This window comes from Crocuta crocuta, unplaced genomic scaffold, assembly GCF_008692635.1.
Source record: "Crocuta crocuta isolate KB4526 unplaced genomic scaffold, BGI_CrCroc_1.0 scaffold56, whole genome shotgun sequence".
Taxonomy (NCBI): Eukaryota; Metazoa; Chordata; class Mammalia; order Carnivora; family Hyaenidae; genus Crocuta; species Crocuta crocuta.
Window position 1 is genome coordinate 6,330,652 of NW_027531334.1, and position 17,488 is coordinate 6,348,139.

Sequence of the window (17,488 nt, forward strand, 5' to 3'; positions counted from 1 at the left end):
ACAGTCCTACTTGAATTTGATGGCAGTTCCTCACTCGCTTCTCCTCGGGGGCAAGGAAAATATACCCTGCAGCCCTGAAAAACAGAAATCGTGGGTTTGATCTGCTCTGCTTCTCCTGCACTGCTTCAGCTCGGAGAAGGCTCTCCTCCCTGTCCCAGCTTCACAATACATTTATTTCATACAAAGTTTGTCCCTTCCTCCTTTTTTGGCTTCCTATCAATAAGAGAAAAGCCCTTGTGTAAAGCAGGCTCTCAGAACTGACCTTGACATTTTGCCCCACTTCTGAACATGCCCACTCATGCCCTGAATAAAAGCCATGCTCGGTATAAGGGCAGGATAAGAGTTGAGCTTCTTATCCTTGACAAGCCTTGATATCAGGAGAAACAGTAACGCATCTCCGTCTTTGGTAGTTTGGCTAACTCAGGTCCCCAGAACACAGCCGTAGAACCGAAAGTAGCAAAAAATAAAAAATAAAAAAGCCTCAGACCTCCCGAGCCATATGTTTCGGAGGTCGTTAGTGTTTTACGGCACCGTAATGAGAGAGGCTCTCATCCACAGTCTGCTTACTGTTCATTTACATACAGTTCTACTTGATTCTCTAGTATGTGTGTTAACCCCTAGTGCTTGGAAACAGCACGGCAGTAAAGCGGGGAAGCACAGAGGCTGCCATTAGCATGTTCGCCACGAGAGCAGGGAGAGAAGGGCGGGAGCTGGGAGCACCTGCCGCCGGCTGTGGGGCCGATCGGCGATGGGGGCTGCCCGCGGCTCCGCAACCACCGAGGCTGTCACTGAGCACCGGCATGTCCCCACAGTGCTCACTGCCCTTCACAGCGCTCCTGAGTTCTCGAACAAGGGATCCGTGTGTTCCAGAAGCAGAATTATTTGGTGTCATTCAGAGAGATGTAGAGATTTCTATCCAGAATATCGTGGGGGGGGAAATGTTTGGCAATAATGATATAAGCTTCAATTATCTAAAGACATTTCTGCAAAAAGCCTCATTTCATGATAATGCAGGATAAATGAAGCATTGGTGAAATAATGAAGGTTCTACCATTCTTGTAAATCTACCATCCTCCCCATTTTCCCTGAAGCTCTTTCCCATGCCGATGGAGATGTGACGTCATGTCTTGCCTAAAGTCATCAGTCCAGTGTTCCTTCTTTGTATTCCCATCTTGGATATAAAGCCTCAGGAGTATTTGTTTATGGAAGTATCACAGACGATAGTTTGATATTTCCTCCTGATGTTGTTTCTTGTTGATTGTGAAGTTGTCATCAGGCAGAACGCCTCCCTTCCATCCCCCTGGGCACCGTGAGCACAGTGTCACCATCAAAAAATGAGAAAGAGAAACGACTTGGAGACGCGGTCCGAAGGTATCACAACCGACTGGCAGAACAGCAGCCACAGGTGAGCTGTTGCTAATTCTTTCCACAGTCTAGTCGAACTCTTTGAGCTGTTGGTTTATATGTGTGCAAATGAACTAAGTGGTTTACCCTTGCATATTGAGGAGCCTCTGTTTCCGTCCTTTTTTGTCACCTGCTTTTCATTTTGACGCTAAAGACTGTTCTGGAGAAGAGCACAGTGCCCCAGGAGCTCAGAAACGGAGGAGAGTTGTTGAAGAAAATACTACCTGTGGCATTTAAGCCCATCCGCACAACAGTGCATGTGAGGAATAGGGAGGTTTATTTCCAGCTACAAATTCACATGGAGTCTGGTATAGGGGACATGGCCAAGGTTGGGACCTAAGTCTGTATGTTTCCGAAGATTATGCTCTTCCCTGAGGGTGGGTTTTTGAGGTGAAGAATTGGTCTTTTAAAAAATAGTAGCCTATTCATATAGAAACTCGGTGTCACTTAATTGTGAAGAAAACTCAGTTAATAAGACATTATGATCAGTAAGTGTAAGTAACCATGACAGTTTCAAGTGAAAGCAAAAGTGGCTTGTGGAAATATGATTTTAGTGTCTTAACTAATAAAATGGTTAGATCTCTATTTACTTTATAGATTTAACACCCAAATTCAGCATTTTTAAAATACAGCCTGTCGGCTTCCTCAAATAGAACCTGAGGAGGTCAGGAGCATACGTCCCAATGTGTAAATGCCAGGAAATAAAATACTTGAATAGAAAATTCTCTTCTGGAGCAGGAAGAATGATCCTCAGACTTAATACCTTATTGTTATGTGTGTTCCTGTGGTTTTAGAAGATAAACTTTCTTCCCCACCTCATTTCATCTTCTTACCTCTCCCACTTTGCTAGGGATCTGGCGTGCAAGTTGGCCACCCCTTAGGATTACAACCAAAGGCACCTGACCCTGTTAGTCTGGAGTCTCTGGGTCTCTCAGGAAGACCTGACTGAGACCCACTTTGCAAACATTCTCTTAAGTGTTCCCTATCCCCCAAAACTGGTGAAATTTTCTACGGTTCTTAGAGCCTCTAGTCATGGGTTTGATAACACAGATCAGAAGTAAAGGTGTCATAGCCTCCGGTTATTTTAATCAACAAATAGGTACAGTCAGATCTTTCCAATATAGAATGTCTTCATTTATTTTTCATTTCTTGTTTGCCCCTCCTGTAGATTTGTGAAGACAGACAGCATATCCTGAATTGATTCTATCTTTATTGCAGTCTCTGGATACTTTTTTCTTTCCAGGGGAGGTCAGAGCTCACCCTTGGATAGTAAGAGTGCCAATGGCAAAGACTTAATTACCCCATTGGTTGTTTAGTATTGAATGTTTCATTCATTACTAAGGTAGAGATTCTGATGGTAGCTGTTGGGGTAACATTTGGGCCATCCATTCTGCTTATTCTTTCTTTCTTGGTAGTTGAGTTTTTCCTAAGAATTTGATCTAGGTTTATAGATTGAATTTGTTTTAAATTTAAACAAAAAAGTTTAGCAGTACCTGCATAGAGACTTGCTGCCATTAGTTTAAAGGAAGGAAGAATCCTTACCCTCCTCCCCTGTCCCCTTTTGTGAAACTAATCCTAACATACTCAACTCACTTTCAACACTCAGTGCCCTTAACTGACCCGGTTTTGTTTTTTTTTTTTTGTTTTTGTTTTTTTTTTAATAGTTTATTGTCAAATTAGTTTCCACATAACACTCAGTGCTNTGACCCGGTTTTGAATCTAATCAAGGAAAGCTCTGTTTCAGGTTCACCAACCACAGGCAACCAGTTAATTTTGAGGTGGTCATTGAGCACATACTTGCCTTTGGGTCTGTCCCTTGCCAGACATTGTGGGGAATACAGAGTAACTCTAATACCACAGTGTGAGCTCTTGTGAGCCCAGGGATAACCTTGGTTTTGTTTACTGTAAGCTGTTACCTAAAACTGTTCCTGGAAAGTAGCAGGTACTCAATAAATAGTTATTGAATCAATCAATAGAATACATGTTCTGATAATAAACAGTCCTTTTGTGGACCAAACCTAATAGCTGTTGGAAAATTAGTGACCGGGTTGCTGGGGTGGCTCAGTCGGTTAAGCGTCCCAACTCTTGGTTTCATCTCAGGTCATGATCTCACAGTTCATGAGTTCAAGCCCCACACTGGGCTCTGTGCTGTTGGCGCAGAGCTGCTTGGGATTCTCTCTCTCTCTTCCTCTTTCTCTGCCCCTCCCCTGCTTACGTGCACACGCTCACTCTCTCTCAAAATAAATAAACTTAAAAAAAATTAGCAGCCACTGTAATACAATACTAGTTCAGTACTTGTCTGATCATAACTGAAACTATAATAGAAGTTTATTACAGGGAGAGAGTGGGGGCGGCTTCAGTCAAAAAAAGGTTCAGAGAAAAAAATGGCAATTAACTTTTGTCTTGAAGTTTATTTAGGGTAAAGAGAAGGAAATGACAGGGCAGGCAGTCTAGGTGAGAAAGACATTATAAATGAAGATTTGGAGATTAGCACTGACTTGTTCCTTCATGGTGCCAATCCTCTAAATTACATGCTAAACTTATGTATTTTAAAAAATAGACTCAGCATCTGTGTGACATGTCGCTCTTTTAAAAACTGTGTAATTCATTATAAATTATGGTAATTGCTGACTAGAAGACCTCTGGAAGGTGACCTCAGTTCCCCTTTCACAAAAATAACCCGTGAAAGTATTCAAAAACTGTATTTTGGTGATAGCTGCCAGATGCCAGAAACAAGGCTCAAAACCGTCCAATATTCACTGTGAATTTACTCTCCTCCTGACTGCCTTTCAGATGAAGTTTTGTTAGAATACAACATGGGCAAGGGCGGGCAAGCCAGAAAAATAGGGCATTAGTGCCATTCAGGTGAAGTACAGACATGATTCAGGTCTGGGGTAGCTATCACTGGAAACTCAAGAACTAGCTAGGGAATTACTATGATTCACTATGTCTGCTGGTGGTGCCCACTCATTCACTACCAGGAACTCATAGGATGTATGCCGTGTGATTATGGTTTGCCCACCTGTTCTCCATCTCTGCCTCCCACTACTGGTGCCTACTTGCCAGTTCACCGGACTGGGAAGCAAGTATAAAAGTGACCTAACTCTGCACATCCCATTTCTTATTCTCTTGTATTTCATCTTTCATGGCTGAAGGCATCCTGATCTGGAAAATGAAAAGTTGACTAGGTATTCAAAGACCTTTCTGGATCTTAGATTCTGTGGTTCTGTGTTTTGTGTCACTGACAACCAGGAGTGATAGAATAATGGTAGGAGAGAGAGTATTATGGTACTAGGACCTGAAATTAGCAGCTCTACAGACTCATCTCCACCTCTCACACAGCCTACTGGTATAAGGAGTGACTAACTTCTAGGAGTACTGCCTACCCGAGCTAGAGGATACTCACAGTGAGTCAGGAAACTGTTCTGGTAAAAGATGTGTCTCAATGGTTAGATCTTGTCCTCTAGGAGAACATGAAGTAGCTAAGTCCAAAGCTATCATTTCCATGGATGGTATCTTATGTAATCCCTGAAACATAAGAGTCATATCAGTTACAGCAAAAGAGGGAAGTAAAGTTCAAAGATGTTCAGTAATTTGAATCAGTCACACATTTTTAAACGATGGAGTTGGAGTTTGTTTCCTTTTTGTCTAATTTCAGCATGGGGATCTGCTCACAGTCTCATAAAGATAAATATAGACAGAAAGGACATAGAGAACATTTACAGAGGCAACAGACTGATACATTGCAAAATATCTGTTAAGGAAAATACCTAATGAACTGTGCGTACTCAGTTCATAAGCTGAGTCAGCAACCCAAGACTCGCTTTATAAATTGTGCTTCTGAAACAGCCCATTCCACGCTTTCTCCTTTCTGAATAGATGAATGAATAATCTGTTCCTAACTCCATGTTTCAAGTTCATTCCACGTTACCTGCTGTTTTCTATACCAAGTGACAAGTGCCACCTTCTGGCCAAATGATAAAGCATTGTCATTTTCATTGTGTCACTCGATTGCTGTGCTACTAAGTGGTGTATTATCTGAGTAATTGTTATTCTGTTTTTCAGTAAAACCAGACAATAATTTTTAAAGCCATGGAGTAAAGTTACAAAATCAGTTTCTCCACATTTGAGGAACTTTCCAGTCCTCAAGTGTGCCCTTCTCTCAATTTTAAGTCACAACTTCGATTCTCTTCTGCCTTCCATTGTATCACAAGGACGATCGCAACATAATCATGCACGTGGACTAGAGCTTTCAGTTCATCTCATTCAGGGTTTTTTGATACCACCTTAAATCCACACAGTGCCTTCAGTTATTAGAAAACAGATCCTTACTTGATTTCCTGATTAAAGCCTACTCTATATTTACCCATTTGTACGTAAGTAATGTTAATGAGTCTGTATGTGTTTGTGCTGTATCACTTGTGCATCCTGTAGGTCTTTCTGCCTGAATCTTTTCTGACTGATACTAATTTCTTATCCTACAGTCTAAGTTCTCTCTAACCTGACTCTCTTTGCCTTCCTGGCAGTACAGTTCACCCTTGAGCAAATGGATTTGAACTGCGCAGGTCCACTTGTGCAGATTTAAAAAAAAAATAAGTACAGCATGTTACTGTAAATGTATTTTCTCTTCCTTATGATTTAATTAATAACATTTTCTTATCCTTAGTATACTTATTGTAAGGGTACTGTATTTAACACATCTAACATACAGATATGTTATGTGTTAATTTGACTGTAGTCAGTAAGGCTTCCAGTCAACAATACACTATTAGTGGTTAAGTTTTGGGGGAGTCAAAAGTTATACTCAGATTTTCAGCTCTGCAGGGGCTCGCACCCCAACCCCTGTGTTGTTCAAGGTCATCTGTAGTTTCTTCTCCTCTGTGGGAATCCCCCTGAGCTGGCCTTTGTCCTTAGGTGTGTGCTCCAATTCCATGCTGCGCTCAGTGCCTGTGTTCTGGCCCGTTGGTCTGGAGTGGCCTCTGTCTCTTTTTCAGTTCTTCAAGATCTAAAAATGTTATTCCTGTATGAAGTATTTTCTCATTCTCTGCCTGTAAAAATGTCTTCTTTCTAGTTCTCTTTGTCCTTAATGGGTCTTTCTTAGAACATTTTACTTTCTACTTGGTATAATAGTTACTTGTGTATCTGCTCTGTCGCCTGTATTAGACTATAAACTTTTAGAAAGAAGGGACCATTTTTATTCATCCTTGCATTCCCCAAAACACCTAAGCCTGGACCTTTCATGTAAGAAGTATTTCCCAAACAATGAATGAAGGATTAAAGGAATAATTTGACTTCTGCAGAACTCTTCACAAATAGGCACAAAAACAAGTATTTTTCATTTGATTGAATTGGTTCACTCTACAAAGGTTAGACTTAACACTTTCTGCATACATTTTGGAGAACAAAATGTCCTTACGCTTGGTCAAAATAAGGTGTGGCATTTGGATGGGAATACAGAGACTGTATTTGGATTTCATTTGTCATGTTCATGGTCTCTGCATCAAGTGAAGAGCCTGTGTAAAATGTCATGCCTGTTGAAAAGGAATTCCAGCAATAGCATTCTGTTCTTTTGCAGTGCTCACGTGGACACAAAAAATGAAATAGTGTAATCTGACAGTTCCCACATTGGTTGTTTTAGCAGTAAATGCAAAGCAAAGAAGGCTTCCTGAACTTTTAGCTGTGTTTTTCAAATTGAAATGGCATATCTGAATACAACTTTGTAATGAAGAGTATGAATGCATTTTCCCATTTAGAATTTAATCTTTTAAATGTGTCATTATTGTGTAGGATGCTGAGATTTCAAATCTCTATAACCATAGAGACAGATGCCTTAGAAAATACATTTATTCATCGAGAGTACTTTTCTGCCTTCTTACATAAACTGCCATGATCTGAAATTTATGATACCTAAAGACCCTTGTCTAACAAGAAGCTATTATATTCACTGTAGTTGAAATATTTTACTTTATTACTTTTGCTACAGAGATCTCATTTCTCTGTGGTGATGCATTGTTTTTCCAAAAGGGATAAAGCATAATATATTCACACTTGTGGGCCCTGTGTTCACAGCATAGCAAATGAGACGTTAAGTGAATTGTTTATGTTGAACTAGTTTAGAAGTTCCTTGAGGGTGGATATCACACATTTTTTTTCCTGTATACCTCCCACCACCACACCTGGCTCAGTGTGGGGTACAATAGATGTCTAAAAGAAGCTGTTCACTTTCTTAACTTGAATTACTTGTCCAAATTATTTTATTTTACTTAATTTAGTTTAGTTTTTATTTTAGAGAGAAAGAACACAAGCAGGGGAGGGGGAGAGAGAGAATCTTAGGCTCCATTGAGCGTAGAACCTGACCAGTGCTCAATCCCATGACCCTGGGATCATCACCTGGGCTGAAATCAAGAGTCTGACACTCAACCAACTGAGCCACATGGATGCCCTGTCCAGATTATTTTCTAACTCATCTTTTTCTAAGGAGCTGATGATGTCACACTATGTGACAGAACAGCATTGTGGTTTCCTAAGCAATCCGGGACAGTGCCAGTAGTTAGACACACATCAGAACACTTTAGGGAGCAGTGTCGTATGGGGGGCCCAGGACAGTCCCTGTTCCTGGCTTCATAAATCACCCTATTATGCCCTGAAGGTTGGGACCAAGAAATACCATCTATTGTTTGCTCCTGGGCTTCACAGATGTGACCCTGTGCAGCTGCTGAGGACCAGTAGGAATGTGGACCCAAAGGGACCCTCTTCCTCTGAGAAGGACAGAAGTAGCTTTGACAAGGGCAGCCAGTCTTGCCACAGTACATCTCTCATTCTGCATGCCAGTCATTCCTGTTCACTTCCACAGAGATGGAGAGAGTAGACGTTCAGGTGTATTGTGAGAAATGATTTTCACTGGAGGGAATACTAATTTGGGCTTCAATGCAAGTATACCTATTAGATCTCTGCCCTATAAAAATTCCTAGTGCACCTGAACTGCATGTACAACCAGTTCTCAATTAGTGTGCATGCTCTTTAGGGATAATCAGATGCTGCCTAATACCCTGGAAGCACTGTGGGGGCTGTTCCCTCACTGCTCAGAGTCAGGGACAGATATTTGGCTTCCTTCCAAAGCCGGCTGCTCGCTGGTCCCTTCTAAAGGAACCTGGTATCTCTGAGCCTACGCCCCTGAACACCAACACTCCTGAGTCTTTCCCTCTAAGCTTGAATCCTATTTCTCATCTTGTTAGACTTAATCTTCCCTCTTACTTAGGGCCCAACTTCACATTTTCAGTTCAGTTTAAGGAACTGTATTTCATAATTGTTCTGATTTTGAAATCAGACCCTACATCTTATGCCTCTTGATTTATCACTGTTAAGACTTTGCTACCTGATCATATTCTTGGTTTGAGTCTGGTTCCTTCCTCTGTCCTAACACCTGTAGGCTTGAGTGAAGTTCAGATGTAATCTCTATTTTCCACCTTGTCCTTGACCAGCAAGTGCTTTAATCCTGACCTTCTTCAGTTAATCTTGCTTGCCCAGACCCAGCCTTCTAACACAGGGTGGTCTCTTGACACACCTGTGGGTTCTAATTCAGACCCAGAGAATTAACTGTTATATGACATGACCTTTCCTTTCTGATGGTCTAGAATCATCCTTCCTCTACTCAGAGAATCTAATTCAGACCCAGAGAATTAACTGTTATATGACATGACCTTTCCTTTCTGATGGTCTAGAATCATCCTTCCTCTACTCAGAGAATCCTCAAGGAGGACTTCTGGCCAAGACCATCAGTAATTATTCCTGGCATTTGAAAATAACTAGGTATTATTTAAAATGTTTCTGAACACAGGCAGATCTAAGTTTTTTGGACCTTGAAGTTTATATAGTTTTGTGCTCCTCCTNTGGGGACAGAGCCTTGGAAGGGGTTTTGTCAGGAAGGGGTCATGAAGCCAAAGCTTCATTTGCTTCATGGTTTATCTGCCACTTGTTTCTGCATATACTGTGTCTTTTGATTGCCACAGGTTTTTTTTTTTCCCCCAGTAAAAGATAATTGGGAATTTTTTGTATTTCCAATTCCCTTCTCCTCTTCAATTTCTTCCCCAAGATTTCCATAATCATGTATATTTTGGTGACTTCTAAAACTACTCTGAATGATTAACTGTACACATTACATAGACGAGGAGTTTAAAGGAGAAGGATGAATGGAAGGATTAAATGACAGTAGTGCTTAGAATGTGCCGCTGTTAGAGGTGCTGTGTTATTGACTCACTTAACACCCTATGACCACTCCTATGATTTTATAATTCCTCATTCACAGAAGAAGAAACTGAGGTGCAGGGAAAGAACTTGCCAAGAGTGGAGTTAGGAAACTGGAGAATCTGATACAGTCAAGCTCCAGACCCCTCACTGTTATTGAGTCATGTGCCTTTCTTGGCTTAAGTCACATACACAAGACAGGAATACATAAACACTTAAAATAGGAGATTGATTCTTATTTCAAAGCTGTTTGAACTATTCTGATATCTTGCTTTCAGTTTGGATTGATAGCTCTTCGGTGTGGGAGAAATTGAGAAATTAATAGCTAACAGCAATCATTTTTCTTTTTGAGGAACTCTGTCTCTATTAGGCAGATTTGGAGGGCAGTCATCTCTCTGGAAGGCGGTAAGAGGGAAGATGTGTAGGGGCTCTTTAAAGATGGTGGAGGCAGCTGAATGTTGTGGGCAGCACTGGCTTGGTGTCAGGATCCTTAACAGGAAGTCCAGCACTTTTTTATAAGCAACAGACCTCAGGCCTGTCTGAAGTCTCAAGTCCTTAATCCTAGTATCCCCGAGCCCAGTATAAAGAAGGGGATTAACTAGATGTTCACAAAGACCCATCCAAATTTGAGAGTCTGTGAATATTGCCATCTTTGTTTACAAGCTGATAAGTTTTAAATATCTATATTTATAAATTTTATTCTGAATGCAAACCTGAGGTTTCTGGAGCAAAGAAAATTATTATTTAATTATAGCAAATAATTGTGCTGATTCCCATTTGCCCTAATTTGTATCCCTCAGGCAGTGGATGAGATGAGTCAGATCAGATGTTTTCCTACATATACCAGAATTTGTACTACTGGTAAAGAACTCTGAAAGGAAAAAAAAAAAAAAAAAAAGCATCTGGATGTTTATATAGGAGAGAGACAGCCATCTGTCTATTTCCTTCCATACTCATATACGCCTTTGCTCTTTGGGAGGGATCCTGAATTCTTACCCTTTGGAGTATAAATAAATCTTTCCAGGGTAAGGTAAGACTAGCTTCTCCAGCCTTTACAACCCAGACAATGTCCACACTGTCTCACAGGCCATTCCCCCGTCAGAATGTAAACACATGCCTCCAAGGAGGTAAATCTATTTGGAGAGGCTCTCTCACTAATAATTAGACATAAGTTAATTTCCTGAAAGGTTTGTACTCCTATCCCAGGTCTCAAGTTTTAGTAAAATTCAATCAGAAAGCCCCAAAGGTAGAGATACACAAACGTATTTTCTCTATAGCATCACAAAGCACAGATGCAATTATAAGAGAGAATCCTCACCTTCCAGGGCTGTGAGTCTATGATGATTGGGCCATCTCAAGGACAATGTCACATGTTTGACAAATGTGGATTCCTTGGACTGACTGAACAAGACTCTTGGGGGCTGAAGCCTTGGAATTTGCATTTCTACTTAGCTCCCCGGATGATTCTTAGGTACCACAGACCTCCCCAGTTTGAGGATTATTCAGCTTTTCTGCTATTAGAGACACTTCATCTTATGCAGGTTTTGCTGATTCAGTCTGTGATTTTCAGGACTTTCCAAACATGTAAAGAAATTTAAGAGTCTTTCTAGGAAAGTTTGTAAGTGTCATATAAAAATGAATACTGATATTAGCAAGCTTTCTAGGCTGATAATGATTCTTTGAAGTCTGGAGATGATGGCGATGATAAAAAATGCTGGTGTTAGTAAACAGCTACTCCTTAAGTAAATGAGACAGAATTTGAAGCAGATTATCAGTTATATGGATTTCTGTTTTATTAAATATGCAATTAAAAGTGTAAAAAAGTGTTTTTAAAATAAAAAAGCATATAAATGATTTTAAAAACTATATTTAAACAATTATAGGTCAACTCCATATGTAATCTTCATCCATCTATTAGTAGAAATACCTGTCGCTAATTAAAGAGGGAAAACTTTTGGAGGAACCAGTAACATTTTTCATTAAGGTCAATTTCATTTAATACACTTAACATGTGCCAATTTATTTTAGTTCACTAATTATAAGTTATCCCTTCTCCACAGAAGATATTTCAGTAGATAGAATTGAAATACCCTACTTTTTGTTTTAATGCTTTAGAAAACTTTTTTTTTTTCAAATCTTTTTTAGTGTTTTGTTTTGGTCTTTTGTCCTTAATTCTGCTGAATTACTGAATTAAGTGTGCAAGTATTATCTCTGTATTTCTTATGATCTGGGCACTGCAGTAAGTCCACATTTTTAAAAAGACTGTTTTTCAGTGCAGTTTTAGGTCTACAATAAAATTGAGAGGAAGATACAGAGATTTCCCATACACCCCAAGCCCCCATACATGCATAGCCTCCCCCATTATTCATATCCCCCACCAGAGTGGTACATTTGTTATAACTGGTGAACCTACTTTGACACGTCATAATTACCCAAAGTCCATACATCCTTAGGGTTCACTATTGGCATACAATCTCTGGGTTTGAACAAATGTATGATGACATATACCTGTCATTATAGTATCATGCAGAGTATATTTATTGCCCTAAAAATACTTCCTCTGTGTTGTTCATCTCTTTCCACTCAACCCCTGGCAACCTGTGATCTTTTTACTGTCTCCATAGTTTTGTGCTTTCCAGGATGTTATGTAGTAGGAGTCATATATGGTACGTAGAGTTTTCAGACTGGCTTCTTTCACTTAGTAATATGCACTTAAGTTTCCTCATATCTTCTCATGGTTTTATAACTCATTTCTTCCTATCACTGAATGATATTTCATTGTTTGGATATACTAGTTTATCCATTCACCTACCAAAGTAGATCCTAGTTACTTCCAAGGATGGGCAATTTTAAAAGAAGCTGCTATAAACATCCATGGGGAATTTTTGTGTGGACATAGATTTTCAACTCTTTTGGGCAGACACCAAGAAGTGCTATTGCTGGATCATCTGTTTAGCTTTCTAAGAAACTGCTGAACTGTCTTCGGGAGTGGCTGTACCATTTTGCTTTCCTACCAGCAGTGAATGATGCCTCCCACTGCTCCACATCTTCACCACCATTTGGTGTTCAGTGTTTTGGATTTGGGCCATTCTAACAGATGTGTAGTGGTATCATTTGAAATTTACATTTCCCTGATGACCTGTGATGTAGAACATATTTTAATATACTTATTTTTCATCTCTGTATCTTCTTTGGTGAGGTGTCTGTAAAGATCTTTGGCTTATTTTTAAATTGGATTGTTTTCTTATTGATTGACTTTTAAGAGATTTTTAAAATGTGTATTTTGGATAACTATCCTTTATTAGATGTTTCTTTTGTAAATATTTTCTCCCAAGCCTGTGGCTTATCTTCTCATTATCTTGATCCATTGGTTTTATTTAAAGGCCACTGCACAGATAAGTGAGGTAACTTTCAGAGAAGATGCCAGGTAGGTTAAAGTGTTGGAAAGTAAAGAAGTGGGAGCCATGAGTAATCAGCTACTCTTAAAAGAAACTTTGTATCGAAGGGACAGAGAAAGAAAGGGTTGTAGCTAGTGGGTTAGGGGGTAGGGCCTTGTTAAATCTGTGGTTAGGAGAAGTTTGACCATGTTTCTCCACTAAGAGAAGGGAGCCAGTGAGAGTCACAGTGCAAATGAGGCCTGACTGATACAGAGAGATTTCAGCAAAGACAAGAAGGATTACTTGGATGCAGTTAGAAAGTTTAAGTTAGGGGACAAGGAGAGACATTTTTCCCTCTGAGATTGTGGGAGAGAAGGTAAGGGCTTCATACACACCTAATACCTAGTTTTGTTTTTTTCTAAAGAAGAGTCAGGGCCATTTGTTGATTGCAAAAGAGGCAAGCTTTGTGTACAGGGCATGATGACGATTTGGAGCAACTTTTGTCAAGAGGAACAGAAGCTAACCAAGGATGAGTAAAACAATAAGTCCAGAGAGGATGAGAACCATGCCTTTTTTATGGTGTGTTTTCAACAGTAATGCAAACATTAGCAGCCTAAAACTTCTGAGCACGCAGGGAAAATGATCAATGATCTGATTGATTTTAGGCTGGGGTTTATCGTGTTGAGTGTGGCTGAGCATAGCTGAAGTAATGAACTGTTTTTCTCAGGCAGAATGGGAAATGGACGGGAAGCCAAGAAGAGGTGTGACAGAATGAGAGAAAATTGAATAACTGAAGGAATAAAAGGTTCAGTAGCTATGAAGAGCATTAATAATCCTGAGAGAAATAGACGAACTGTAAATTATAAGGAAGACAAAGGATTTCAGAGCTGGATAGTGTTTAAGGGATAGAAAGATCTGTGTAAGTTCACTTAGCTTGAGCAGTTCCTGAAGTTACACGGTAAAGTATGTTCTGAAGTTAAGGAGAAAGACAAACAGGACTCACAAGAGAATTGGACCCAATATTAAGGATATGGTGTACCTTTAACTGTAGATATAGTGAAACTATTCATTGACTGTAGTGAAACTTTCTGGGTATAGAGCCATGCAGGGAAAGAAAGATATTCAGGATGGCTGTCTTTGAATGCCCCTTCCCCTAACTACTGTGTTCTTCCAATTATGAGTGAGTTTTGCCTTCATCTGGAGGCATTATTACTGGCATCTGGAGGTCATTTCAGTGTCTGGCATTGGCTTCTGTGTCGCCTTAAAATGTTTCATTTGACTAGCATTATTGATGCTTTCCTGTTCAAAATGTGGTCGAGACATTTTAATTTTTGCTGTGTTTTTCTATAATGTCTAAAGTTCTGTGGAAACACAACTCTGAAATTAATATAGAAGAGGAACGTTTATGAAATTTATAAAAGTTTTTATTTACTCACAATTTTGGGTTAGTGATGTGATTAATAAAGGTTGAAAGTCACTATAATAAAGTTATATAGCAAAAAGTCATTATCTTTAAGCCAGTACCAAAAATGGTACAAACTCAAATAATTGAACTGTATCATACATATGTTGTTAATGGCCTAGGCTCAATCTATTGTTATGCATCAGGAACAAAACTCATCCTCAGGTGATGCAAGCATTGGAAGAGAGTATATACTGGCATTTAATACAAAGCATCTCAGAGAGGCAATAATATCCAACAAGAGAGAGAAGTAGTAGTATTATGCATGCAGAATAAGCTTGTGGCAGTGTTTCAACTATGAGAAATAGATGAGCTATAGGCTCCAGGGGCGTCTCTTTATCCTTTCAATCATCAGCATTTTACTGAGTGCCTATAAAGTGCTAAACATTGTGTTAGGCATTGCACATAAAAAAATGAGTTTGGAAGTTCACAGTCTATTGAGAGAGACACACGTTAACATACAACTAAGTATGATCCATACCATGATAAAGAGAGGTAAAAATATTGTAAGAGGAGACCTCTGATGTAAGTGTGGCTATAAAGACTTAGCATTTTCCCATTCTATTTCTGGAAGCCTTCTAAGAGCAACAAGGAAAACAGAAAGCAAAAATGTAAACTCAGATTTTCAGTCATTCTAGGAGACATATATACTAAAATATTGCTCAGAGCTGCTCAAAGCTTTCAAGATAATACAGGAAATCCACAGGAGAAAGGGGAGAGAAGTGGAAGAAACAGCCTAGCAGCAGCACATCCTAAAGAATTCATACAAATACACTTAATGAGAAAGGGTACTTCTGGAGATGAAAAAGCTCTAGCCATTGTCTACTCTAGCCAGGAGGCAACAAGAACCCTACTGGACTTATTCTGGTTCATAGAAGTAGATGTGAAATGTACATGAAAGTACTCAAAAGCCATATTTGCAGAAGCTCTCTGTCTCTGTGTGTGTGTGTGTGTGTAGACGAGAAGAAAAGCTTGGCTTGGAAGGGGGGGGGGGGTGGGGGGGGGGGGNACTTGCCAGAATCTTGTCTTCCCTTTCTATAGAAAACTCTGGGAAAGATCTAGTCCTGGAAATCCTCTTATATGTTTAAGAAATGAGCTAGTATAGCGGCTAAACAAGATATCATACAAAAAGGAAAAAAAAAGTTTCCAGTAAATATAAACAGGAAACAATATAAATGTATAACATAAAAATAAGATTCCATAAGAAAAAAAAGAAAAATCCAGTAAAAAATAAATGACATGACAAAAAAGAAGCAACTACATGCATTTCTGATAAAAACTCACATCAAATCAGGAACAGAAGAAAACTGTCTCAGTGTGATAAAGGGCAATCTACAAAAAAATAAAAAAACTCACTTTGAGAATTGTGCTTAGTAGTGAAAGACTAAATTCCCTTCTCCTAAGATCTGGAATTAGGCAAGAAAGTTGGCTCTCACCACTCCAGTTCAGCGTTGGACAGGAAGTTCTAGGCAGTGCAAGAAAGTAAGAAAAAGATGCAACAACATGGATAAAATTAGAGTGTATTATGCTAAGCAAAATAAGTCATTCAGAGAAAAGCAGATATATGATTCCACTCATGTGGAATTTGAGAAACTTAACAGATGAACGAATACAAGGGAAGAGAAGGAAGAATAAGGTAAAAGCAGAGAGGGAGGCAAACCATAAGAGTTTCTTAAATACAGAGAACAAACTGAAGGTTGATGGTAGGGTAGTGGTTGGGAGGGTGGGGTAAATGGGTGTTGGCCATTAAGGAGGGTGCTTGTTGGGATGAGCCCTGGGTATCATATGTAAGAAATGAAGCACTGAGTTCTACTCCTGAAGCCAAGACCACACTGTATGTTAACTAACTTGAGAATAGTAATTTTGAAAAAACTTAAGAAAAAAGAAAGAAAATGAAATAAAAGGCATTCAGATCGCAAATGAAGAGGGAAACTTTTTCTTTTTAGTTGTGACAGTTTATGTAGGGTGTCTATCTATAAAAAATGTTACTAAAACTAGTGAAGGGAGCTTAGCAAGATTGCAGGGCACAAAATCAGTATATAAAAATGAACTATTTCTACATACTAGCAGCAAGCAGTTGAAAATTAAAATAAAAAAACAATACTATTTACAGTAGCATTAAAATGTATGAACTACTACAGGAAGTATAGTCAATAAAAAATATAAAAAATATGTGAAATGCTTAGGGAGAGGTTTTACAAAAAATATACAAGACCTGTACACTGGAAACTACAAAACATTGCTGAAAAAATGACATGAAACAAATAAATGGAGAGATAATCTATGTTCATGGGTTTGAAGATCCAATATTGTTAAGATGTCAGTTCTCCCCAGCTGGTATATAGACTTAACCCAACCTCAGTCAAAATTTAGGCAAGATTTTGTCTTTGGTAGAAATTGCAAACATTTCTAAATCACATGGAATGCCGACAGTAATCAAAATAACATTGAACAGATAACAAATAACATTGAACAGTTGGTGGACCAACACTACATAATTTCAAGACTTATAAACCTGCAGTAATCAAGACAGTGTGGCATTGATGTGAAAAGAGAAAATAGAGCAGTAGAATAGAGAGTACAGAAATAGACTCACACATATATGTTCAGCTCTTTTTCAATAAAGGGACCAATACATTTCAGTGGGAGAAAGAACAGCCTTTCAACAAATGATACCAAAACACTTGAATAGCCATATGTCCCCCAAATAATGGACCTTAACTCTTACCACAGAACTAAAATTATCTTGAAATAGGCCATAAGCTTAAATGTAGAAGCTTACATTTAAAACTTATATGAACTTATAAGAACTTTAAGAAGACATTTAGTGATCTAGGGTTTGGAAAAGGTTTTTTTTTTTAAGATGATCTTTCTGTTTTGTTTTGTTTCTGAGAGAGAGCTAGAGTGCGCACAAGCACAGGAGAGACAGAGAAAGAGGGAGAGAGAGAGTCCCAAGCAGGCTCCATACTGTCAGCATGGAGCTGATGGGGGGGGGGGGAGG

At 39.2% G+C, this 17,488-nt stretch overlaps 1 protein-coding gene across 1 annotated transcript in view; it reads left to right on the forward strand.

Moving 5' to 3' along the window:
* MORC1 (MORC family CW-type zinc finger 1) overlaps positions 1-17,488 on the forward strand; it is a 160,613-nt gene that overhangs the window by 93,118 nt on the left and 50,007 nt on the right. The window contains exon 17 of the mRNA XM_077771811.1: positions 1,267-1,405. Within this exon, the coding sequence (XP_077627937.1) occupies positions 1,267-1,405 (139 nt within the window). The remainder of the gene's footprint in view (positions 1-1,266; positions 1,406-17,488) is intronic.